Raw genomic sequence first — 26,172 nt, 5'->3', positions numbered from 1 at the left:
TAGCCATCATCATTAACAAAAGGGTATTAAAGTTAGCACTAGGAAATAATTTCCAAAATGGTAGAATCATCTCAGTTTTGAGTCCAAGGCAAATAAAGCAACTTTGAAGTGATCCAAATTTACAATCCCACTACAGATGCAGAGAAAGCAGACATTCTGCTGTGATTTGCAACATTTTTGTCGACATGAGTACCAAAACCAAACACAAAGAAAATTTATAGAAATTAAGAGATTTCTTTATGCAAAGATGGGTGCAATATCAGATAAAGAAGGAAAGAATCTACTGGATCAAGTGTACATGATGCAGATATGCTGAAAACATGTCCAAAAATATTTCAAAATGAATGATATGTGCAAACTATAGTGCCAGACAGAAACTAAATGGTCTCTAGAATATATTGCTGACAACAATTTCATCAGGAGCTGATGAAATCCCAGCTGAGCTGTTTAACATTTTGGAAGATAATCTAAGTTAAGGTGCCAAATGAGATTTGTAAATAGGTATGGAAACATAGCAGTGGCCAATGGGCTGTAAAAGTTTTCTTTTTTCCAAAAAGTTTTCCCCAAAGAACACTCAAATTATCAAACCATGGCTCTTCTTTCCCATACTATTTTGAATTCTGATTTTAACAATATGGGAACAAGAACTCCCAAATGTATGAATTCAGAAGAGGCAAAAGTGCTTGAGATCATATTACTAGCATCTGATAGATAATAAAACAGTCAAGAGAGTTCCAGAAGAACATCTGTTTTGGCTTTATTAATTTTACTATGGGTTTGTCAATGTGGACACCAACAAATTGTTGATAGCGCTTAAAATCATGATTATACCAGGCCTTTTATCTGCTTGTTGAAGAATTTATATGATGACTAGGAAGCAACAGAGAACACTTTATGGAGAAACCAATGAATCACAATTGGCATAGGAGCATGCCAGATTGTATAGTGTTACTTTATTTAATTAACATACAGAATATATCACGAGAAATTATGGACTCAATGAATTACAAATTGGAATTAAAATTATAAGGGGAAGCTTGAACAACCTCTTATGGTGGTTGATAGTAGCACTTTGCTGCCCTTGAAGAAAGGAAGACCTTAAAGAATTCCTTGTTGAAGGTTAAAGGAATGAGTGCAAAAGTCTACTGCTTAGATTTTAAAAACCAAGATAATAAAAATAGACAGAAAAGAACATGAAGTAGTAATGGGCTGTAGTTTTCTAGACTCAAGGATTCACAGATGGCAATAGAAAACATGAAATAAACTGGCATCTATTACGTAGGAAAAAGACTGTGATATGACTAGACAAAGTATTAAACTTCAGAGACGTCACTCAGACAACCAAGGTACATGCAGTATTATCAAACCCATGGTTTTCCCAGCTGTAACATACGGTTATGAAGACTGGACCATCAAAAAGGCTGAACAAAAAAAAATATCTTTGAGTTGTGGTGTTGGAAAAGTTTGTTGAGAATATCAAAGTATGAAAAGTAATCAAATTCTAGATGAAATAAAGCAGAGTACTCAATGGAAGCTCAAAGTATTTAATTTTACTGTGCAACTTTAATGTTTTATTTTAATCTTAATTTAATTTGGGATTTATATCTTATTTTTAACACTTAATTTCTATAAGCCTCCAAGAATATGGTTGGTTTCTGGGTGTCAAATAATTGCTAGAAACAAATGTATAAGTAAAAGTAGAAGTTAAGTATTTTGGATACGTAAGAAGATCCTAAGGCTTGGAAAAAATCAAAGGCCCACAAAGAAGAAGCTTCTGATAAACAATCCCGGCAAAATGATGTCTGTTGAGTCACAAAATGTCAAAACTGATCAACAACGAAGCTAAAATGAATGGTGGGAGGGAATCCTCCCTCGCATTTTGTGAAAATATTCCTTTTATTCTGATTATATTTTTTTGTCCAAAGCTGAATGAAAGAATCATGAAGAAGTAGACTGTGGCCTCACGTAATGATCTCTCTCATTCAGACAGTGGTATAGAGAAACAAGCTTTCTACTAAAATGCACAGGTGTATCTGGGCAACCACTAAAAGGGAGCAAAGTGTTAAAGAAGCATCTCTTTGCTTCCAGCTAGGTGCGAGCCACACTTTTGCCACCCATATGTGGTAGCCCTATTAGAACTGAATCAGGAGGGAAATATGGTTACAACTGGTAGACAACTGTAACTAGAAGTGTGGCAACTCAGACACATTGCAATTGGCACATTTTGATTTTTTGGAATGAGAGCAACATAATGGGCTTCCATGTTCCTTAGCGATAGTGTTGATTGACCACATAGCTATGGGACACCAGCACATTCATTATGTTTGGAAAATTACTGTGGGTAATTTCTCGTATAGTTTGCAATCACTCAGATCAGCTAGCAAATATAGAGAAAGATAACTTAACAACAAGAATCTACACAATTTATATCTATCTGTATCAAAAGGCACAGAAAGTTTTAGAGCCACTGGTAACAGGGTTGTGGGTAGTTGGTCTAGACCAGGGGTAGGCCACCTCGGCTCTTTTATGACTCATGGATTTCAACTCCCAGAATTCCTGAGTCAGCTATTCTGGGAGTTGAATTTCCATGAGTCATAAAAGAGCCGAGGTGGCCTACCCCTGGTCTAGACAAGCCCAAAGATATTTGGTTATTCCAGTCTTTTCCCTTTTAGATACATAATAGTATCAGAATGGAGATGGGAAATAGGATACCAAATGATCAGTTCTGGACCTTTAATGGAAAAAATTGCTGAATGGGGATGATATAAGCAACAATTTCTAACTGACTGGGATGTATAAACAGAAGATCAGCTAAAATAGCACCAAAATAGCAGCATCAATAAGAGTTGAGTGAAGGAAATAAAAGTTCACTAAGGTGAATGAAGGTTTTAGAGATTCTTTGCAACCATCAGACTCCTAATTTTCACTCCATAAAGTCTGACTGTAGAAAGCTGATGCGGGGCAATTTTAATCCATTATAACTCAGAATAACTCTTCTGTACGTTTCAATCTTTTCGATTCTGGGGCCAGATGATAGACATTTCTTGAAGTTACACCATTGTTAATTGTTTATTAATGCAATAGGCAATAAGCCTGAAACATCAGTTTTATATACTTGGAGATAAAAAATACATTGTTTTAAATAAATTCTTAGGTCTAAGAAATAAGAAAAACTGCAACAAAGCAGCCATCATCTCCTGCAATAATTTAACATTCAGTGTTAGCTTAGTCGAATTGTTACAGCTGTTGTAAATTGAGTGAGAGGTTGAAAAACTACACTCTATAGTGGTGTGACCTGTATGTTACAAATATGCCAGCTGCTTTTTCTCAACAGAGAGATTTCTGTAAAAAAATGTGCCAGAAGAAAGCAATACCCCAAATATACTGCATGGGGCATTCTAAAGGAGTTATTGGTATAAATTGCCCTCTATTACTAGATTTCCCAGTGATGCCAAACAGCAAGAGGAAAAAAAATAAACAAATATTTTATATTTAAATAAAAAACAAAAGTTGGAGGTTTATATGTCATTACTTGTTCTTGTAACAATAATTTGAGAAAATATCAATTGTTGTCAGTATCTGAATCCTGTAATCAGACATTTATATTCCAGAATAGAATATACTAGAAGCTCAGAATAGAAGTTAATAACTTAAAGTTCATTGTTTCATTCTTTTCAAAATGAAAATCTTAAGCTCTTTTCTGCCTTGTGTCTAAGAACCTTTCAGCAACTAAAATGCCATTTGTCAAATTCATTTTTACACATATGGCCAGAAACACCTAATTTGCTTCCAATTATATAATCTCTTACTCTGTGCTTGATATTCTGTCAAGGTTAAAAATTTAGCATTTCTTCTACTAGCTTCAAATGCTGCCTTCGTTGGAGCAAGGTATTTTCATATCATAATAGCATAAGCTCTGATCACAACTCAGTTTTAACTGTTCAAACAAGCTTGTCCTAATCACAGTCGAGAAAAAGTGTACAAACACCCCTAGGTTACAGAATCAAGGGGCATCAGGCAGAGGTAATGAGAGAAAATGGCTTCAGTGAAGAAGTTAATTGGGTATTTGTCTGGAAAAATGGCTTGTCTTGACAATACTTAAATGATCTTCTCTCAGAGATCTATAGAATCCAGTGGTGGGTGTAACTTTTCAGTAGCCAGAGCTGGTCATCCTGAGAAACTCCCTGGTCTTACTAAGGAATGGTGAGACCCAAGGAACTACGGTATCTTTGTGATTGCTCCTTAGTTCCTTTTCTGGTCCTGTGGGAAATGATCTCCTTCCCCAGAAAGATCTGAGCAGTGAGCACATCACAACACGATTAGAGAGCCAGTGGTGTTGTTTCAATGTGAAACAAATGATAGTCATGTGTTGTTTTAGAGATCTTTGATGATAATTTTAGACAGAAGTATTTATGATACTTTAAATCTGCATAGTTAAAAGGGCACAAGCTACTAATTAAAAATAAGGATTTAAGTATAAAACTGGGTAATGATCCAGATGATGTTTTTATAATACATGTTAGAACTTACTTCTGCTTATAAATGAATCATTGAAAAATCATCTTGTTTCCTCATTTGTTTGTGTTCATGCACAGAATGAGACATAAGGTTACTTTTTGTCAATTTCCACTTTCAGGCATGTTTGACTTTGTGACTCTGCCTGAATCATCTTTCACCATAATTTTGTTCTGCAAAGTCTAGAGTTTCCATTTCTAAAGCTTTATTGTTCTCTTAGTTACTGAAATACATTTTCACATCCTGCTGACAGTAGTTACTATATGGCAAAGAGTTAAACACACTAGTTTTACAAGACTCTCTTTCAGAGCTTTTCCCCATTGTACCCCACATTCAAATTTATGAACCACATTTAGCATTCAGAAGACAACAGCTGAACAAAACAAAAGAAGAAAAAACATTTCCCTGCTATTAGCACCATCTCCTGCTTTCCTTTCAGCAGTTGTGCAAATGCCCAAGCTCTAAATTTGTCTTTTCATATGCTTTCCAAAACACAGATACTACTACATCAGAACTGTTTTACCCAAAACACATTGGCCATGGGTAGATTCATCTCAGGATTGAATTTTGGGTCCTCAGCTCTCTGAGCTTGGTGGCTTTCTTGCAAACATTTCATTACCATGTTAGAAAACATCATCAGGCCTAGCACCAATGATGTTACCTCACTTAATAATGAAATATTTGCAAGAAAACCACCAAATTCAGAGAGCACCAAGGACCCCACATTGGCCATATTTTAGTGGTAGCTCCACTGATTCTTTCCCTGTAGCTTGGATGCAGTTATTCTGGGTAGCACTGAACATTGACTTGCAACGATGAACAAAAAAATCTACTGTGTTAGCAGTGATTGGAATCCCACTGTTGTCTGTCAGAGAAGATAATGGGGATGAGTCAAACTCTTACAGTATCCTCATTCTATAAATGTCTGAAGTGACTCTGCCTCCTGGTGTCTCTTATAACATGTCTGAAGCAGTGAGGCTTAAACTATGGAAGCTGAGATAGTCTATTAGTTGCATCTGTTTTCTGCAAAAGAGGCTAGACATCCTAATAGGTGTAGTATTAGCAATAAAGGGGTTTCTAGCAATTCTGAGATTCTCAGAGCTGCTGCTTCAGGTAATCTCAGGTGATTCAGGGATCATTGGGCAAAAGCAACCGACATGACCAGAGACAAACACAGAAATGCATATACATATTAAGAAAATCTTCAATGGAACAAATAGAACAAAATATACTTTGTTCCTGTCAGAATTCGGTACCCAGCGTAGATTGTGGGATAGGTTTAAGGCCCCTATCAAATGTTTTGATCAATTAGAAAGGGGCGTTGTCTTACCTGAACGCCTTTTCTCAGCATGATGATGGAGAATCCACGGATGGGTTGTCTTAATCTATCTGCTCCAATTAGACTAAGTCTGAAATTTAGTACCGCCCCCTCTGTGCCAACTGCACCCCAGTTTTAGGCTAAGGCGATACCCAGACTTTAGTCCGACGCGTCTGAACAAATGGGGACCAGGCCAACTGACCTAATGGGAGGGAGTGGATTCTCCATCATCATGCTGAGAAAAGGCGTTCAGGTAAGACAACGCCCCTTTCTCCAGCATGATTGGATGGAGAATCCACGGATGGGACATACCAAAGCCCTGTGTCCCTAGGGTGGGGAATTAGATTGGGCCTGGTTCCCACCCAATGTTAATGCGTGTTCTAGGACCCTGCGGCCAAATGAAGCCATAGAAGATGCATATATATCCCTCTTGTAGTGACAGACAAAGGAAGAGGGCGATGCCCATGTTGCTGCTCTACAAATTCCCTCTACGGAGGCCTGAGTAGACGAGGCAGCTGTAGTAGCTGCCCCCAGGTGGAATGGGCCGTGATATGCCTGGGATCTCGCAGTGACTGAGACTGGTATGCCAGAGAAATACAAACTCTAATCCACCTGCGTATTGTGGTTGAAGAAACCTTCTGACCTAGTGATGAAGGGTGATAGTACACAAACAGAGCCTCTGTTCTGTGGAAAGATGAGGTTCTCTGTATATAACAATATAAGCCCTGCGCACATCCGATTTGTTCCACTGAACCTCTATCTCATTAGATGGGTTAGGACAGAAGTCCGGCAAAACTATTTCCTGAGATTTAGGATACAAGGACTTGACCTTAGGCACGAAGGAGGGGCCTAGCCTAAGGGTTACCCTGTCCTTATGGAATGTACACAGGTCCTTCCTCACTGAAGAGTAGCCAGTTCAGATATCCTTCTCGCTGAAGTTACAGCAACAAGAAATGCCACCTTCATCGATAACTGTTTAAACAAACCAGTGTCAATAGTTCAAAGGGTGCGAAACAAGAACCTATAAACCTGATGAAGATCCCACGAGGGGTATCTATGTACAGTTGATGGTCTGACGTTGTTAGCTCCTTTTAGGAAGGAGCGTATCATAGGGTAATGTGTTAAGGATTCATTGCCACAGGAAATAACTGTGGCAAGTGATGCTACCTGCCTGCGGATGGTGCTTGTGGAAAGCCCTTTGTCTAGACCATCCCTCAGGAACTCCAAGATAACTGGCATTGAAACCGCCAAAAGGTCAATTTTTCGAACTGAACACCAATTACAGGAGTCTCTCCATGTGGCATCGTATATTCTATTCGTCGAGGGTCACCTAGATTGCTGAATCATAGCTATGACCCTTGACGAATATGAGTCTCAGCCTAAGGCCTGCCTCTCAAGTGCCAGACAGTTAACTGGAGTCATTGAGGGTCTGGATGGCGTAGTTCCCCCTGAATGTGGGAGATGCGATTTGCTGGGATCCTCCATGGAGGTGATACGGAGAGCTCCATCAGGTCGGCGACCAAGAGCGTCTCGGCCAATGCGGCGCAACCAGGAGGACCTCTGCTCGTTCGCGAAGGATCTTCCTGATCGTGGCAGGAAGAAACGGCAGAGGAGGGAAGGCACAGAGCAGTTCCCTGGGCCAGGGACTGCGGAGTGCATCTGTTCCCTCTGCTGATGGAGGTGGGAACCCAGAAAGGAATCTGGGAAGTTGTGAGTTGGTGGGGGAGGCAAAAGGTCTAAGGTTGGGGAACCAAACCTGTCCACGATCTCTCTGAACACCTTCGGATCCAGCTGCCATTCAGAATGATCCACGGTTGCTCTGCTCAGTGAGTCCGCCTGCTGGTTGGTCACTCCGGATATGTACTCCGCCCTGATGGAGGGAAGATTCAGTTCCGCCCAGGACCCCAGCAATTTGGCCTCCTGCATGAGAGGCCTGGACCTTGTCCCCCCTTGTCTGTTGACATGGGCCTTGGCTGTAATGTTGTCGGTTAAAATCAGGACATGTTGGCCCTGTACTATATCGGTGAATCTCTTTAGGGCCATATGTATGGCTCTGAGTTCCAGCCAGTTTATATTGTTCCTTAGGTCCTGTTTGGACCACCGACCTTGAGCCCAGTGCGTGTGAAGGTGTGCCCCCACCCAAACAGGCTTGCATCTGTGGTAATGGTAATCCTGTCTGGTTCTAATACTGCTCCCCGTGACAGCGCCGGGGAGTCCCACCATTGAAGGGAGTTCAAGTCTCTGAAATGGAAGGAGAAGCCATGTAATTCTCTGGCATGGAGGTATGCCCATGGCACAATTTGCACGCAGGACACCGTCTTCCCCAGTAGCTGTGATACGGAGGCCAATGTGATTACTCTGGCCCTTAGGATCCGACATACAAGAGTCTGAATAGAGTTCCTTCGGTCCTGAGATAGGTAGACCGTACAATTGTCCGTGTCTATAACAGCGCCCAAATGGAGGAGCCGGGTTGTTGTATGACTTTTCTGGAAATTAACAGAAAACCCGTGCTCCTGAAAGACCTTGATGGCTAGGGCGAGGTCTGACTGAGCGTTTCGGAATGATGATGACTGAATTAGTATGTCATCTAAATAGCATTGAATTCTGATTGGAATTTGTCTAAGGTGGGCTGCGAGCACTGCCAGTACCTTGTAAATACCTTCGGTGTCGATGAGAGGCCAAATGGTAGGGCTCTGTACTGGTAATGGGCATAGCTGAATCTGAGGAATTTGCGGTGGTTAGGAAACATGTCTCAGTTAGGTCTATTGAGGTAAGAAAGTCACCTTGCCTGATGCTGGCCAGGATTGATTGAAGTGGTTGCATCTTAAACTTCTTATACCTCAAGTAAGATTTAGACCTTTCAAGTCTAAGATTTCCCTCCAGCCCCCCAAGTCTTAGGGATGACAATGAGGTTTGAGTAAAACCTTCGTCCTTCTTGGTCTTGTGTACTGGTTCAATTGCTCGTATTTGTAATAAATGAGCTATGGCATCTGACATAAAGTCAGCCCTGGACCTGCTCGTTGGGATAGGGCAAGAGCGGAATTGTCAGGTGGTTGAGAACAATTTCTAGTCTCAAACCCTGTTGACAGTGTCTAACACCCATGCATCTGTAGTGATGGCTGTCCAAGTGCTGGAATAAGGGACCAGCCGGCATCTGTAGTGGTGACTGCCCAAGTGCTGGAATAAGGGGCCAGCTGGCTTCCTATGGGAAGTGAGACTGTGAGGTCACTTGCCTCGTTCAGAGGAACGGCCCCTCGGTCTTGAAGGGGCCGCTTGGCCTGGATCTGTGGTCTGCTTCTGCATGCTGAACGATCCTGCTGTCGTTCTTGTCTCTGAAAGGAATAGAGGGATGCCTGGGCCCAGTCCCAGGATGGAGCTGGTCGAAAGGCAGCCTCCTGTAACTGCTCTGTGACATGAGTTAACCAGAGTTTTACGTTTGTCCTTACCTTCAGTTAAGTATGGTCCTAGTGCCTTACCAAAGAGATGTCCACCTGTGTAAGGTTTAGAGGCCAGACGCCACTTGGTCTTGGTGTCTGCTCGCCAATTCCTGGGCCAAAGGAACCTTCGTGCTGAGATGTCTGCAGCGATGGTCTGGCAGTGTATCTAGCCATGTGCAGAGAAGCGTCGGCTAGGTACTGGGATGTAGCCACTAACTTACCCAGATTTTGGTGAGCTCTGAGCTGGTCTGGAGGGATCCTGTCCTGGAGCTCATGTAACCCAAGGGCTGAAGCCCTAGCGAAGAAGGCCATGGACGTTGCCGCCCTTGTTGCCCAGGCTGATGCCAGATGGGAACTACGCAATGCGGAGTCAATCTTTTTATCCTCCGCCCTAAGTGCCTCATTTATGTCCCCAGGGATGTTAACATTGGGAGACAATGAGTTCAAGGCTCATCAATCTCAGGAATCTCCAATAGGGAGGCCAGGGAACGGGCAACATTGAATAATGTTCTCTCTACTGCACCGGGGCTTAAGAAGGATCCTAAGTTCTCCCATTGTTCTTGAACTATATTCAGAAAAAGGGGAGGGCAGGGAATATTGTTCTGCGAGACTGAGGGCTTGGTGTATATGGCGTGGGGACCCCTGGAGGTGGGGTCTCCTGTTCTTGGGGGAGGTTTGCACTAGTGCAGGCCCTGAGTAGCAGGGAATTAAAGAATGAATGGTCAAAGAGACCGACAGGAGGGGTGGGGTCAGAGGGAGTGATGCCCTCGTCCTCAAACAAAATCAGGCCAGATTGTTCAGCCCCTGTAGATTCCAAATCCGATGAGGGATCCTCCATCAAATCTGGAGATTGTGGATGATACGTGGCCTGGGGGGGGTGTCTGTGGTGTTGGAGGCCATAAATTGAGCCACAGCCTGGGCTATCATGGACTGGAGGAGGTTTGGGTTCAGGGCCTGGTTCTCAGGAGGGCGAAGTCCTGCTGCAGTGGGAGTGAATGTGGCCTGGGGCCCTGAGGTGTCCTGACCGGTTATACCCCTCCCTGAAGCCACTGTTAGGTTTGAATCTGACTCAGGAATTCCCCTGGGGGGAGACCAGGCCCCTGGGGCTGAGGCACTGTACGAAGAAAGGGGCTCCAAAATAGACCTTCCCATCGTGTCTGTCAGATCTGGGGAGGCCGCTCTCAGTCTTTGGCACCCTTCCTCCCTCTGTGGCTCCCTGCTTGGCCGGGCTCGCTTGGTGGTGCTCTTACCACTTGCCTCTGATTGGCGACTCCTCTTGGCCGGCTCGCTGCCTTTCTCTGCCATGATGAGTTGCTCTGGTCTCAACCTTGGCAAAACGCCCCCCTCGGCGCTGTACTTCACCAAGGGAGTCTACAGAGATACTTCAGCCCAAGAGGGGGATGGGCGGGGAGTTAATGGGCACCCCGATCACTTGGGATCGATCCGGCCCTCCCCGGTCGAACCTGCTCTCTCGACGATCCTGCCACCGATGATGTAATACTGCCTTCAGAAGAAAGTTCCAGGCAGTCTGGCCTCAGCCACACACAAAATGGCCACCAATGACTTCAGGCACACTCAAAATGGCCGCCGAGGCTTCAGCCCCACACAAAATGCCACCGGTGACTTCAGCCACCCACAAAATGGCCGCCAGTGACTTCAGTCACACTCAAAATGGCCGCCAAGGCTTCAGCCCCACACAAAATGGCCGCCGGTGACTTCAGCCACCCACAAAATGGCCGCCAGTGACTTCCGCCACTCACAAAATGGCCGCCGAGGGCCTCAACCACATACAAAATGGCCGCCGGGGGCTTCAGCCACACCCAAAATGGCTGCTGGGAGGCAATTCAAAATGGCGGCCGCCAATTTCGCGCCCTAAAAAACGGCCGTTGGAAGAAGGCCTTGAGGCCTAGGGTCTAAGCTGCAACGAGCCCTCGTTCAGGTGAATCGCCTGGGCTCCTAAAGCAGCTGGTGGCATGTGATTAGGCCGGCTGGAAAAGCTGTCGTCCAAGGCCTGACAGGCCCTCCCAGCTCCGAAAATTGGGAGAAGGCCTTGAGGCCTAGGGTCTAAGCTGCAACGAGCCCTCGTTCAGGTGAATCGCCTGGGCTCCTAAAGCAGCTGGTGGCATGTGATTAGGCCGGCTGGAAAAGCTGTCGTCCAAGGCCTGACAGGCCCTCCCGGCTCCGAAAATTGGGCCGCGCCCAAATTCTCACCTGCTGCTCTCTGCTGGGGCCGAGGGACCTGGGAAGGCTCCCTCCAGGCTTGATGAGGCTCTGAAAACGACCTAAATCAAAGGTTTGATCTTGCTGTCCCTAACTGAGGAAAACAAAGAAGGGAAAAGTTCCCCCCCCCCAGAGGGAGAGGATTGTGAGTCTGTCAGCCTGAATAGGCTTCAGACTGGGATAATTGATCTTTCTTCTAGATATAATCGATTCTGAATCAATAATAAAATAACAAATAATAATAATAGCCTGAGCTAAGTAATTAAATAGAATTAAACAGTCTTCTGCTCCAGGAGCGAAGACAAAACGCGTCTTGGGGCAAAGAGACTAAGTCTAAAACTGGGGTGCAGTTGGCACAGAGGGGGCGGTACTAAATTTCAGACTTAGTCTAATTGGAGCAGATAGATTAAGACAACCCATCCGTGGATTCTCCATCCAATCATGCTGGAGAATGTTGGTTTTCTCCAGCTTTTATTCAGGAGCAGCCAGTGACTCATACTGTTTGCTGATGCTGAGTAATAATATAAAAAGCATCAGCATTATAAAAGAAAATGCCATTGCCAAAATGAATATTTCAGCAGATTCTCAAATACTTGAGAAGACAATGACATCTAATAATACAACAGAGTTAAGTACCTTTTCTCTTGTGTTGACTATTTCCCTGAAAAAATAAGCATTAGATCATACCTAATATTCACTTTATTTTCATTTTTTTATTTTTTTTAGCAATTTTCTCACTTTTTGGAAGTATTCTTTATTAATCACATTTTTAACTTGTCCATGTTTGATGTTATTCAACTTTAAAATACCCAGATACTTGTTTACTTCATCCTAATGGTTCCTGATGTTTTGGCTATTTGGCATTTCAGTTCCATTACTGTTTATGATTTAACTTACTTTATTGCTATTATAGCACATTTCTTTAGGCCAAATTCCATTGCATTGTCTGTGCTAAAAATTCTTAAGCTCTTTGTCAATGATTAGATTTCAATTGCTAATTTTCCATAAAGCTTTAGATCACCCAAATACAGCAAATATGAGATGATATTGGCATTTTCCTGCTTGATAGCCAAGATCTGTTTTCTTCAAAATCACTGTAAATAGGATCATGGCAATGGCAAATAATAAGGGTGATAATGAGTCACCCTGGAAGATGCCTCTTCTAAAGTTGAGAAGTTCAACTACTTCATTATTTTTCTACAAACATTGTAATGTTTTTTACTGATACCAGTTGTTTCCAAACATTTAATGATCCAACTATATGATAATAAATCAACCCCCTTTTTATAATCAGTTCAGACCATATGTAAATTGATTTTTCAACTTTTGCAGTTTCACAGAAACTGTGAAGCAAACTGTTCCACTGGTTAATTGTTCTTACTGTCAAGAAGTTTCTCCTTAATTCCAGGTTGCTACTCTCTTTGATTAGTTTCCAACCATTGTTTTTTGTCCTGCCCTCTGGTGCTTTGGTGAATAACGTGACCCCCTCTTCTTTGCGGTAGCCCCTCAAATACTGGAATACTGCTATCATATCTCCCCTAGTTCTTCTTTTCTTTAGACTAGCCAAACCCAAGTCCTGCAGCTGTTCTTCGTATGTTTTAGTCTCCAGGCCTTTGATCATCTTAGTTGCTCTTCTCTGAATTTTTTCCAGACTTTCAATATCTTTTTTGTGATATTGTGACCAAAATTGGCAGCAGTATTCCAGACATGGTATTACCAGGGTTTTATAAAGTGGTACTAATACTTTACGTGATCTTGATTCTATGCCTCTGTTTATACAACCCAGGATTGTATTAGCTTTTTTGGCTGCTGGCCACTGCACACTGCTGGCTCATAGTCAAGTGATTGTCCACTAGGACTCCAAGGTCCCTCTCACAGTTACTGATTTTAAGCCAGGTCTCGCCTAATCTGTACTTGTACCTTTGATTTTTCCTGCCTAAATGTAAGACTTTGCTTTTCTCCACATTGAAACTCATTTTATTGGATAGGGCCCATTGTTCAAGATTGTCAAGATCTTTTTGGATCCTAAGTTTATATTCTGAGGTATTGGCTACTCCTGCCAGTTTGGTGTCATCTGCAAATTTGACGAGTTCCTCTTCAATTCCCTCATCTAAGTCATTGATGAAGATATTGAAGAGTACTGGGCCTAAGACAGAACCTTGTGGTACCCCACTGCTTACTTCTCTCCATGCAGATGTAGTGCCATTGAGGACTACTCGTTGAGTATGGTTTGCCAGCCAGCTACAGATTCATCTGGTGGTGATGTTGTCTATTCCACCTTTTTCTAGCTTGTCAAGGAGTAGGTTGTGGTCTACTTTATTGAATGCCTTACTGAAGTCTAAGTATACTACGTCCACAGCATTTTGCTGGTCTACTAGTTTAGTCATTTTATCAAAGAATGAAATAAGATTGATTTGGCATGATCTGTTTTTAACAAACCTGTGCTGGCTACTAGTTATAACTTTGTTTGCTTCTAGTTGTTTGCAGATCTGTTTTTTTATTATCTTTTCTAGGATCTCCCTAGGTATTGATGTTAAATTGATTGGTCTGTAGTTTTCTGAGTCTGTTTTTTTTTTCCTTTCTTGAAGATGAGAACCACATCAGCCCTTTTCCAATCCTCAGGTACTTCCCCGGTGCTCCAGGATTTATGAAAAATGTGGTGCAATGGTTTTGAGATAACATCTGCCTGCTCTGGGATGTAATCTGTCGGGTCCCAGCAATTTATATTTGTCAAGTTCTCCAGAACCATTTTATGAATCTGCAGTTGATCTTTTATAGCTCTGCTTTTTCTTTTATTTCCTTTCTGTTCTACTGGAAGGATGTTATTTTCTTCTAAATAATCTTGGATGTTGTTAGCTGTTATGCCTGTGAATAATTTAAACATAGGCAAGCATTTTATTGCCCTATATTTTCCTGGTATTGTCCCTTTCACTAAGTCTTTTTGAATCCGATATAGTTTTCTAATTATTAACCAGTTGCTGATGTCTCCTTGATGTAGTACTTCATTATACTGTTTAGCTATAATTAGATGAATCAAAAACCATGCAATTGATCATTTATTGCTATTATTTCCTTGACAACATACTAGGGATTAATCAAGCCCATCCAAATTCACGTTGATGTGCTCACTGTTTGAGGGATATTTTTGGCCACTTTCAACTGGTGCACTAGTTGGGATCTTTGAGAGAGAGAGAGAGACTCTGGTAACTGTCAGGCTCTAGATTGGATTACTGCAATGTGTTGCTCTTGGATATGCCCTTGAAGACTTTGGAATTTGCAGTTGATATAGAAAATAGTAGACTGCTGAGAGCAGAGGGATGGTTCAGTAATGTTGCACTGCAGTGGCTTCCAGTGAGTTTCTGAATACAATATAAGAAACTAGCATTAACCTGTTTAACCTACAGGGTATGGAAATAAGATATCTACAGGACTATCTCTTCCAAGTTGACCATGGCCAGCCTGTCACCAGTACAGAAAGAGAATGTGGTGGGGCCACAAACAGTGTTTGCCATTACTACTTTGACCTAATGGAACAATGGGGAGATCCAAATGGTCCCCATTTTAGTAATTTTACAGAAAGCTGTTAAGACTTGCCTTTCTATCAAGCATTGGGAAATAGACATCTGTGTTTTGCATGTCACTAGTACAGTAGTACATGCTTTTAGTTTGACTGATTTGGTTTTATGTTTCTTATTAATATGGTTACATGGTTTTTATTATTTTTTATATTAAGTCTTATGAATATCACAGCTTTTTATAATTTAGTTATTCACAAGTACTGAGAATATATAGCCTGCTTCAAAGTCAACAAACTTTGCTTCTAATAAAGAAAGCTACCCCATCCTTACTCAACTAGTACTCAAAAGCCAGAACTACAATATATATATATATATATATATATATATATATATATATATATATGTGTGTGTGTGTGTGTGTGTGTGTGTGTGTGTGTGTGTGTGTGTGTGTGTTCTTGTTTCCTCTTTGCCTTCATATATTCAGTCTATTGGCACCAATGTGGAGTCTATATTGGTGGATAGATACAGATTCTGGCCTAAATCTGACTGACTATGGTCTGTTCCCATCTCTTTAATACTGTAATGACCTTCGGAGACAGGGGGAAGAGACACAGCCAAGGGAGCAGTCAGATAAAAGGCATCTTGCAGCAGAAGGTAAGCAGAGCAAGTGACTCAGAAGGGACCCTCCCTAGTTTCTTAGACTATAAAGGCAATGGGGAGGAAGGGACGGGGAAATGTACTTTCAGAAATCCTTGGTGCTCTCTGAGCTCGGTTGTTTTCTTGCATACGTGTCATTACCCAAACACTAATATGTTACCAAGTTGGGTAATGAAACATCTGCAAGAAAACAAGTTCAGAGAGCACCAAGAACCCCTCATTTCAACCCTAAGCTACAAATATTCTCCTTTAATGTACTTTCAGACATGCAAGATTCTGTTAATATAACCTTATAATAAGGTAGAATTAGCTCATCGGCCACGTTTCCTGTCTGGTTCTACCTCACAAGGATGACAAATGCCAAGTATGAAAAGTGTGGTTCACAGATGCAGCTGGTGTCAGGGGTGAACCAAAATTACATTCTCCCCCATTCAGACAGTTCCTAACTTAAATAGTGATTACAACTCTCACTGATACATTCCAGTGGTAATTTTTATATTGTATTATACCAAGTTTTCAAGTTGGCATAAATTTTTGCACTTTTTTGTAGCCTATGATTGCTTTTTCTAAGACAAGCATTTATTCTTCCTATGCACCTAAAATCTGTTTTCTTTTTTCATAATTCTACCTTAGAATGGCTATCTGATCAAACACAAAGTTATATATATATATATAGTCAGATGGGAGAATAGATTGCAATTGGTATGATTTTTTTTTCTTACAAATATGAGAAAATGGTGAGGTTTTTAATATTGCCTTATACTTTTCTTTTTTTATCATTATTATTACTGATGACTTCATTTTGTTTGAATTCAATGCTTCAGTTCCTTTGGGGTAAACTAATAGATTATGTATGCGATATTTGCCTGGCCCTGATTGAATTCATCTGGCAACTCTGAATGTAGTTCATATATTCATGTAATTGTCAGGAGGCAAGCTGAAATTCTGAACTACTAAAGGATTGGATATCACAATCATTTTACATTGCCTGGGAATTGAAGTTAGCTTTTTTTGTTACACAGTTTGTCTTTCTATCCTCAGTTAGGCTTTTAATTATATTGTTGTCAACCCTGATTGAGCCAAATCCCTCAAAATCTGTGGTCTGGTTTTGATGGGGGGGGGGGGTGGGGTTGTGTGTGTACAATGAAGGCATAGTGCAAAGAATTGTCTTAATATACAAATCTAGCTCCCCTTCTCTATGTCCCACTCAGAAATTAGATCTAACTGTGGAACTTGATAGTTTTGCCCTGCAATTAAATTGAGACTGGTTTGCCAAGAGGCCATACGATGCGATGCAACACAGTCAGTTTTATATGAGCCTAGGTTTGTAAGGCTGTGGGCCATATAATCTCATAATTGTTCTGCAAAGGAGTTCTCAAGGAGTTCTGATGCACCTGAGAAATTGCCAGCATAGGCAACTGATTATTCCATCAGGCATGAAGTCTGAAAATGAAGGCACTGATTCATAATAACAGAAATTGCCTGGATAAAAATTGTGTGAACTGTAAAATCATGATCAGATGTGCTTGCTTCAAGGGTTGCTTCCAGGCAGGAACAATGTCCATGTAAGGAAATGTATGACTCTAGTAAAGGTTATTAAACATGACTGTGGTGCACATTTGTAAGGCGTCACATCCAAATATATTACTCAGGATGTGCAAATCCATTTTACTGCCTGCTCTGCATGGTAGATTTCCATTTTGGCAGATTTATGTCATGATTTTTAATAAAATATCCAGATATAATCCAGTTGATTAATTTGGGGTAGAGGTTGTTTATTTTGTAAAATGTCACTTGGTTATTCCAAGAATCATCGGAAAGAAGAAGCCATTTCCTAGCCAAACTGCTAGGAAACTTACAACATTTGCACTGTGAAAAACAAGAAAAAGACATAAACTGTATATTTACCCCCCCCCAAAGTCACGTTTTTTGTTTGTTTGTTTCTTTTACTCCTTGAGGAAGATGAAAGCTTGTTTCCCTATCTCACTCCCATGGATCAATTGAGAATGAAAAACTGAAATCAGGGCCCATAGCAAAATACTTTCACACCCCTATGTATCACATATAGGTGAACACTGGAAATGTGGAGGCTGGATGGCATCCTCTCTATTGTGCTGTGAAACAAGTCATTATTTTATTAAAAATCATTAACCCTCTGCTATGCACATTAGAGCACTTTGTTATATTCCATGTGCAGGGAACTTGTTGAACTATCTAACAAGCCTCTTTCAATCTTCACAAAAATTATTGTTTCTTCCTCTTCGTATAATCTCTGCATTTGAGCAGATGTAGAAAAGGAATATGGTATCCACAAATATCGCTGTGAATTAAATTAGTTTAATAGCAATAGCACTTAGACTTTTATACCGCTCCATAGTGATTTACAGCCCTCTCTAAGTGGTTTACAGTGTCAGCATATTGCTCCTAACAATCTGGGTCTTCATTTTTCTGCCTCGGAAGGATGGACGGCTGAGTCATGAGCCGGTCAGGATCAAACTGGTGGTTTGGGCCGAATCAGCCTGCAATACTGCATTCTAGCCACTGCCCCACCATGGCTCACTTTACATTTAAACTCACAGAAAATAGGAAATGTAAATCTTAGCCAGATAACCTTTTTTTTTTTTGTCTTCTTGTTCATGTGTGTAGCTCAAGGTCAACATTAATTTGGACATGACACCAATCATGCCACACCATAGCTCTTTCAACAAACCTTCTGCAAGTATTAGCAATATTTGTTAGGCAACAGATAAAGGAGAGAAGAGATGGGCCAATACAGTAGTCTGACAAAGGCTTGTAGGAAAAAAAAGAAGTCACTTCTAGTAATCAGATTATTTCTACCAACCACTGGCATAGTGGATAATTGTTTTTAACATATGTCAAGAAGCTAGTTTAATGTGCAGCTGAAAAATTGTTCTTTAAGGAGAAAGATCTCAGAGTAAGTAGGACTCTGCTATGATTGTACCATTTTCCAGATAACCTGAATGGTGATAAGGTTAGTTTCTCTAATGATTTATAAGTGATCTTCATTTAAAACCACAATTGGTGCCAGCAACTCAGTCACTAAGCAAAGTGGTTGCTAAGTGAAACCATGTGCTTACAATCTTACTTCAGCTTCCCTTTGTTTTACAGATCTGCGAAGGGTCGTCAGTGTTAGGACTGGTCACAAAGTTACTTTGTCATCACTGTCATAACTATAGTCATTAAATGAGGCAGTCACTAGACAAGGACAACCTATGTAATGAAGCCTACAAAGAACTCTAATTAACATTTGATGCATTGTATGTGCCAAATGTGATTGTCTTCGAAGTGAAGTAAAATTTTAAAAAAGAAACCCTAGCTAGCCCAGTATGCTACTGTATATGTCTGTTATTTACCTAATTGTGACTTGTGAAGAAGTGAAACTAAGTGAAAAATTGCATTTGTTGAATGAATTCAGACATGAACCAGCTGAAAGTAAGTATATTGAAATATTATTGAGATGTTCCTTCTTTTTTCCAGTGATCGTCCATCTATTGGAACTGCTGATCGCATCCAGAAGTTACGTAAAGAGTATCATCAGGCAAGGAGAGAAGGTGTACCTTTATATGATGAAGAGGAAGGTAGAGGAAGATCATCTGATTATGATCAGCATTGGGTAAGTGCTCAAAATCTATTCAAAACAATTTAATCTGTTATGAGTATACATATAGGCTTTGAAAAATATAAAAATAGTTACTGATCAATCTTTATTCTGTTCATAGACCAGGTTTTTTAAAAAAAAAATATCAATCCAAGGCTTAGTGATTATATTAATACATTGTTTTAACCGATCTCTATATTCAGCTAGATTAATGGCCACACACCAGATAAATGAAAAAGTGAATAACTTTACCCAGCGCCTCCTGTGGGCAGATGTGAGAGTTTTCTTCCTTTTTCCTTGTGTTAGTCTTATATTATTACATGTAGTCATGAAAACAAATAATGGCATTTGATTTATTTCTTTTTTCTGGAACTTTGATCAATGCTGTCCCCTCTCTACTCTGTCTTGTGATTCTGGGAAATTCTCAGAAGCTTTCAGAATCAGAATAGTCATTATGCTAAATAAGTAATAGAACAGTCTCCCTTGGCTTCTGAAGGCACCAAGTAGCATTTCTGTGTAAATCTGTTCCTTGTTCTGCTCCCTCTGCTAGCATGCATTAAATTCTTCCAAGAGTCTGGAAACCATCTTCTTATAATGGGATCTTAGAATAGTGATTATTGACATTACTAATATCAATTTATTCTAAATTTTTTTAATTCACTTAAATATATTCACTAAAAAATTTAAACACCATATCTTTATATCAGCTCCTTGTATTTTATAGATTATCTCACAAATATATTGCCCAAGATGAAGTGGATTTACTATAGGATTAAGATAATGCCAACAATTCACAGAGCAGTAATTTGATATAAAGCTGGAGACTGTGGGGAAGCGAAGATAATCCAGACAGAGGGTGCTTAACCCTATATAAATTTTTCTCCACACTTTGTTCATTTTTAGTTCCACTGAAAAAATACATCAGAACAACTTTGCCGGTCACACAGTTGATTATGGAATATAAAATCAGTCAGATGACGTCTCCATACCATATTGCCAATGTGGAGAGGGAGGAACAACTGCAAATTCTTGTACAATGTTTGAAGGCATTGCTTTATTTAGTTTATTTAGCATAATGAGAGCTTCTTAGTAACAGGAGGAAATGGGGTTGGGACAGGATTGATTAGGTTTATAAAAAAATCAAATGCCTAATTTGCAGTTGTGAATTATTAATAATTTTTTCTTGTTCTTTTTAAAAAGAGTCTAAAAGGATAGCCAAACAAATTGTTTACATTTTCTGGAGTTATTTATTTAGTTGTGATTGTGTGTGTGTGTGTGTGTGTGTGTGTGTACATGTTTTTCCTTTATTTCCTTTTATATATATATATATATATATATATATAAATGTACACACCATATACATTATGTATTGCATCTGTGCCTAGAAATTTATCTCTTGGTATGGAGCTGCACTGATCATTGAGAAAGATTATGGAGAATCAATCAATCATTCAGAATAGACCTTGGAGGTCTTCCAGTCCAGGACATTTCAATCTTTTCACCAATTTTACCACTTTTAGGATATGGTAATATTCAGGTACCACCAATCTCCTAGCAAGGTATCAAAAACTTTGTGTCAAAAAAAAAGGAAAAAAGTGATACAGGTAGTCCTCAACTTACAACAGTTTGCTTAGTGACTGTTCAAAGTTACAATGGTATTGAAAAAAGTTACTTATGACGGTTTTTCACACTTATGACTATTGCAGCATAGCCCCAGGGTCATGTGATTTATATTTGGATGCTTGGCAACTGATTAATATTTATGATAGTCACAGTGTCCCAGGGTCATGTGATCTCTTTTGCAACCTTTTGACAAGCAAAGTCAATGGCCGGGGAGGGGGCGCGTCGGCAGCTCAGTGTTGCTCAGGTTGGGGAGGCACCTATCAGGGGGCTGGGGAGGCTGAGGGGGGATCTGGGGGGCTCTGGTGGAGGGGGGTGGGACTGGGGTGGGTGCCAGGGCATGGTCCACTGGAGGAGCCTCGTCGGGACTCCCGGACGGTGGTGTGGGCTGCCTGGAGCCCTGGGCAGTGGAGGGAAAGCACCCAGCCCAGCCCTTGAGCTCCCGGGGCACCAGGACCCTGCAACCCAACCCAGTCCTTCCCCACTTCCCCGAGGAGGCGGCCAGTTGTGCTTACCTCCTCCTTGAGGCTGCTGCTGCTGTGTTCACTCTCCTTGGCTAGATTTCTCATACTGGGTGCAGGAGGTCAAATTGCTTGGGTCAGAGGGAGGCCCACTCCATCTCCATGCAAGAAGACCTGGCTTAATCACCAAAGCATCCTTAGCAATAGGATGGAAGACCACCAGGATAGGCCAGCAGGAGGGGTCAAGGGCGAAATGGCAGCAGGGCTGCTGGTGGCCAAGTGCTAAGGCAGGACTTTCCTCAGAGCCTTCCTCCCTCTCATTCCAATCTCTCTCCTTCCTTTCTGTTTCCATCCCTCCTTCCCTGCCTCCCTGCTTCTCATTCCCATCCCTCCCTCCCTCCCTCCCTCCCTCCCTTCCTCCCTTCCTTCCTTCCTTCCTTCCTTCCTTCCTTCCTTCCTTCCTTCCTGTTTCTCATATTTTTTGTAATGTGGTGTAATACATATTTTTTGTAATGTAATGTAATACTGTGATCACACAGTATTCCAGGTGTGATCTTACTAAAGCTTTATAAAGTGGTACTAATACTTCATGTGGTTTTGATGCTATGCCTCTGTTTATACAACCAAGGATTGTGTTAGCTTTTTTGGCTGCCTGCTGGCTCATAGTCAAGTGATCGTCCACTAGGACTCCAAGGTGCCTCTCACAGTTACTGTTTTTGAGCCAGTTTTTGCCTAATTTGTACTTGTACCTTCGTTTTTTCCTGCCTAGGTATTGCATTGAGCACAGGGCAATGCTCTGTGGACTTTAAGATAACACGTTACCCTGAAGAGTGAAATAAAGAGACTGATAAACTGTCATTTGGCTTCTGAGCACAGGTAGTGTTCATGTTATTCGCCACTTTGAGCTACAGAAGATTTGCTCTTCATTTATGATTGAGTCTTCCTTGTAATTTCATCAAATCCATTGAGTTTTGGATGAGAGAGAATATATGGTACTTTCAAGTTTTAATTCGGTGCCCACAGGGATGTCCTCTAAATAATATTTCAGTAAGTCAATCTACTTGACCAATATCTAATTTTAGCAGACAGCTTTGTTTGGATTGTTGTTTTTAATGAAATCCTATAAAGAACCAGTTCACATTCCCAAGAGAGATGGTGAAAAACAGTTGATATCTTGACCAAGTCAGTGGTACTTTCAGAGCTGCCTAGAATTCTTATCAAACCTTGAAGGGCTTTATTATCTTTTTCAGTATGGCCCCATTGAGTCTCTGAAGCTTCACAAAAGGCCCTTCTTGGTTATCCCTTTTAAGCTGATTCTATTAGCTGTAATGCCCTAAGATTACTGATTCCCAAAACTCCATGTTTCCTGTGAGAACAGGGGTTAATCAAAGCACCCAAGATAGCTTTAAAGCTCTCAAACTGATTAATATCAGAAACCTTCAGATTGTTTCATTTCTCATTGAAAGGCATATGTTCTAACATTAATTCTGTAGATTTCACACTGGGTGAAAGAGATGTACAACTTTAATGGCAAGAGGGATTTTTTTATATATATATATACAAATGAGCGTTTCTCAAACCCTGCTCTTCGCTGCAAAGGTTTGTGAAGAATTTTGGATAGTTCCTTGTATCTGCAAATCTCTGCCAGATTAGGTTTTTTTTTCATTGTAAAGCATGTTTTCTCACACCAAAGAGCAAAACAAGAATCCTAAAATAGGATACATAAAGTAATGGAAGGATATCTTTGTGAGCAATTCACCTTTAGAGCTTCATATCTATATCTTATCATCCAGAATTTTTCTATCCTTGGAAATAATCTATCTATGTGAAGAGTATATGAAGAGAAATATTTAGAAATTTCTCCTTCACCTTCCTGTCATTGGGTCCTTATCTCTGAAATCATTGTTTCTGAGACCTAGAACAATATTTGTATTAATCCACTGACAACTAGCCAATATATTTTTCCTGACCAAATAGGCAAATGGTAGTTTGGTAGTAGATTATTTGCCATCATTTGTTGCACTATTTCTTCAGAAACTTATTTTGGCAATTTTGTCTAGGCATGTCAAGACTTGGACTGTATTAGTATCCCAAAGCTGGATAGGAGGCCTTCAAATCCAGCTCCAGCTTACGATGGGAATCCCAATGGAAGCATCCAAGACACGTGTCTGTCCAGCCTCTACATAAATAGATCAGGTGGAGAGACCACAATTTTTCTGGATAATTGATTTTACTGTTGATTAGCTCTTAAGGTGCCCTTGTAGTAAGGTGGGGGGGCAAAAGAAATAATAAATAATAATAAATAATTTCTAACATTTAACCACAATCTGCTAGTTACTTCTTTTATCCATGTGCTGCCCTCTGAAACAAGGCAGATCAGATTTTGTCCATCTGTCTGAAATCTTTTGGGGTACTGTTACTTCCTTCTTTGCATGTTCTAGTATTCTCTCTACATAAGAAAAGTCTTAATTCCTGATCATCTTTTAGATTCTTTTCTAAACCTGTTCTAATATGTCTGAATTGTTAAGGTATGGTGCCCAGGTCTTATTTTTGTATTTTATTTAGGGATACAGTGATTATAAAAACATACTCAAGTGGAGTGTTCTTGTAACTTGTTCCTCATTGTTGATACTGGATTCAGCTATTAACATGATTTTTTTTTTATTTAACCATTGCTTCATATCTCCTCATAGAATGAATACCCTTGTCGGAAAATAGGAACTGTTGACAATGAACTGCTTGGAATAGGGATAGGGCAATAGCTGACTTGTTTGCTATAAGAGAGGGAAGGAAACTGAGTCCCATAACTGAGATTAAATTGAAAACTTATTGGGAGCCTGCATATGAACAGGCAAATCTCAAGAGACAGGAGGAAATCCTGCTGTTAAAGATTTTTCCTGACCTCCATATGTCTCACACACACACACACACACACACACACACACACACACAAACACACACACACACAGAGAGAGAGAGAGAGAGAGAGAGAGAGAGAGAGAGAGAGAGAGAGAGAGAGAGAGAGAGAGAGATGTTTCAGTTATTTCTGTTACCTAAGCTATAGTTAACTTTATACTATTTTCTTAATAGATAGCAGGTGCTGTAATTATGGCTCACTATCTAACACAATATACAATCTGGTTTTCAACTAACACCAATAGCAACCTTAAAAGTGTGATGTACTTATAAATTATAGAGTTGAAATACAATATGTACACTTTATAAAATATATAACAATAAAAAATACCATTAAAAGGATATCACTCACATTACCTCACAAAAATAATTTGAATATCTAGAATACAACAGTATCCTGGTTAAGTCAACCAATCATTGCATTTTTGTGTGACCTAGAGAGAAATGAGCCTGAAATATTCACAGTTCCTAGCAGACATTAATCAAATCAGTTATTATCTTGTTCTAAATTAATATTGACTAACTGTGGGCTCCTTAGTTTTCACCTAATCTAGTTGTTGATGTTTTTTCTTCCCCCTCCATGCCCAATTGATTTATTTATTGTTGTGTGCATGTGTCTTATTTAAGAAAGTTTCCTTAGAAAGTAAGTATAGTTCTGCTTATATAGAGATTTTAATAATATAATCTGAATTCTGCCATTATTCCATTATCACTGCCATTCTGATAAACTGGAGCCCCCAGATTGACGTAGAAGAAAACTTAATGAATAACATAAAGAATAAATAATATTCTAATTTAATCATTAAAATGGCAATCTATTAACATTCAATTAGAAATCAATAACATTGTTCAGAATAACTCCTACCTCAACCGCAAGGTGCCTTAAATGCCAAAAGCAGCTTAGCTTTTGTATTTATTCTTAGAGAAGGTCTTCATAAGAAGGCAGTCAGGGAGCCTTTGAACTTTTTTTAAGGTTCCAAATACTTTTTAAAAAAGCATAGCATATTCTAGATTGGCATGTTATGACGGGATGAAGCGTACACAGAAATGGATGCAGTTAATTCTGGACATCCAGACTGAAAAGTTGCTCTCATCCAACCTTTAAGAGTGTCAGAAGCCCATTTGGAATTGAAAACCTTCCTTGGATTTCAGTGGGAAAGAGAAGTTGGGCATCCTCCGTATACAGATGGCATTGAACACTTAGGGCTATACTTGTTAAGGATTTGATCTAAGCACCTTGAAGCCAAATTTCCTATTAAATGTGCTGCATTTCCCCCTATTAACTTAGATGCAAAGAAATAGAAAATGACAGGAAATTGAAGATAGCTTGAGACCTTGATATATTGAAGAGGAGTTCTTTATTTTCACAGACTTTTTTGTAAATGAAGTTATGAAATTAAGACTGCCAAGTAATCAACCCATTGAACTAGGCTTATACATGCTTATTCCTAGATAAATAGGGAAATGTGTCTTCCAGAATCTGGTAGGTACCCTTGAGTTGAGCCTAGTTCCTCATGACTGCATCCCTGTAGCTTTTGGGAAGTGGTTTTCCAAGGATGCTTTCGGGCAAGTTTTTGCAACTTGCCCAGGCAGGGTCCCCTCCTAGAGAAGGGGTGTCAATAAGAGCAGAATGGTGGGTGTGAGCAGGCACCACATGTATTGTGTGCAATGCATGTGGTGCATGCTAAAAAGGAAGAGTGGTTTGGATTACCTAATCATGCCCACCATTTTGGTGACATTTATCTCCCCCAAAAAACTGCTGAATACAGCCCTAGAATTATTCCTTGGTCTTCCATTTAACCAGGACAGACCCTGCTTAGCCTTTGAGACCAATCAAAGTTGGGTAAATGCTGTCTGTTTCCTTTTCCCTTTTGGTTGGATTTCAAATATT

General features: G+C 40.4%; 1 protein-coding gene across 3 annotated transcripts in view; it reads left to right on the top strand.

Moving 5' to 3' along the window:
- PARD3B (par-3 family cell polarity regulator beta) overlaps nucleotides 1–26,172 on the top strand; it is a 461,004-nt gene that overhangs the window by 367,536 nt on the left and 67,296 nt on the right. For all 3 annotated transcript variants that reach the window (XM_039341567.1, XM_039341566.1, XM_039341568.1), the window contains exon 19: nucleotides 19,164–19,299. In XM_039341567.1, the coding sequence (XP_039197501.1) occupies nucleotides 19,164–19,299 (136 nt within the window). The remainder of the gene's footprint in view (nucleotides 1–19,163; nucleotides 19,300–26,172) is intronic.

The sequence above is a fragment of the Crotalus tigris genome, unplaced genomic scaffold (assembly GCF_016545835.1).
Source record: "Crotalus tigris isolate CLP2741 ecotype Arizona unplaced genomic scaffold, ASM1654583v1 scf7180000017767.837487, whole genome shotgun sequence".
Lineage (NCBI taxonomy): Eukaryota > Metazoa > Chordata > Lepidosauria > Squamata > Viperidae > Crotalus > Crotalus tigris.
The sequence above is the reverse complement of the archived record's forward strand: the minus strand, read 5'-3'. Positions and strand labels throughout refer to the sequence as shown.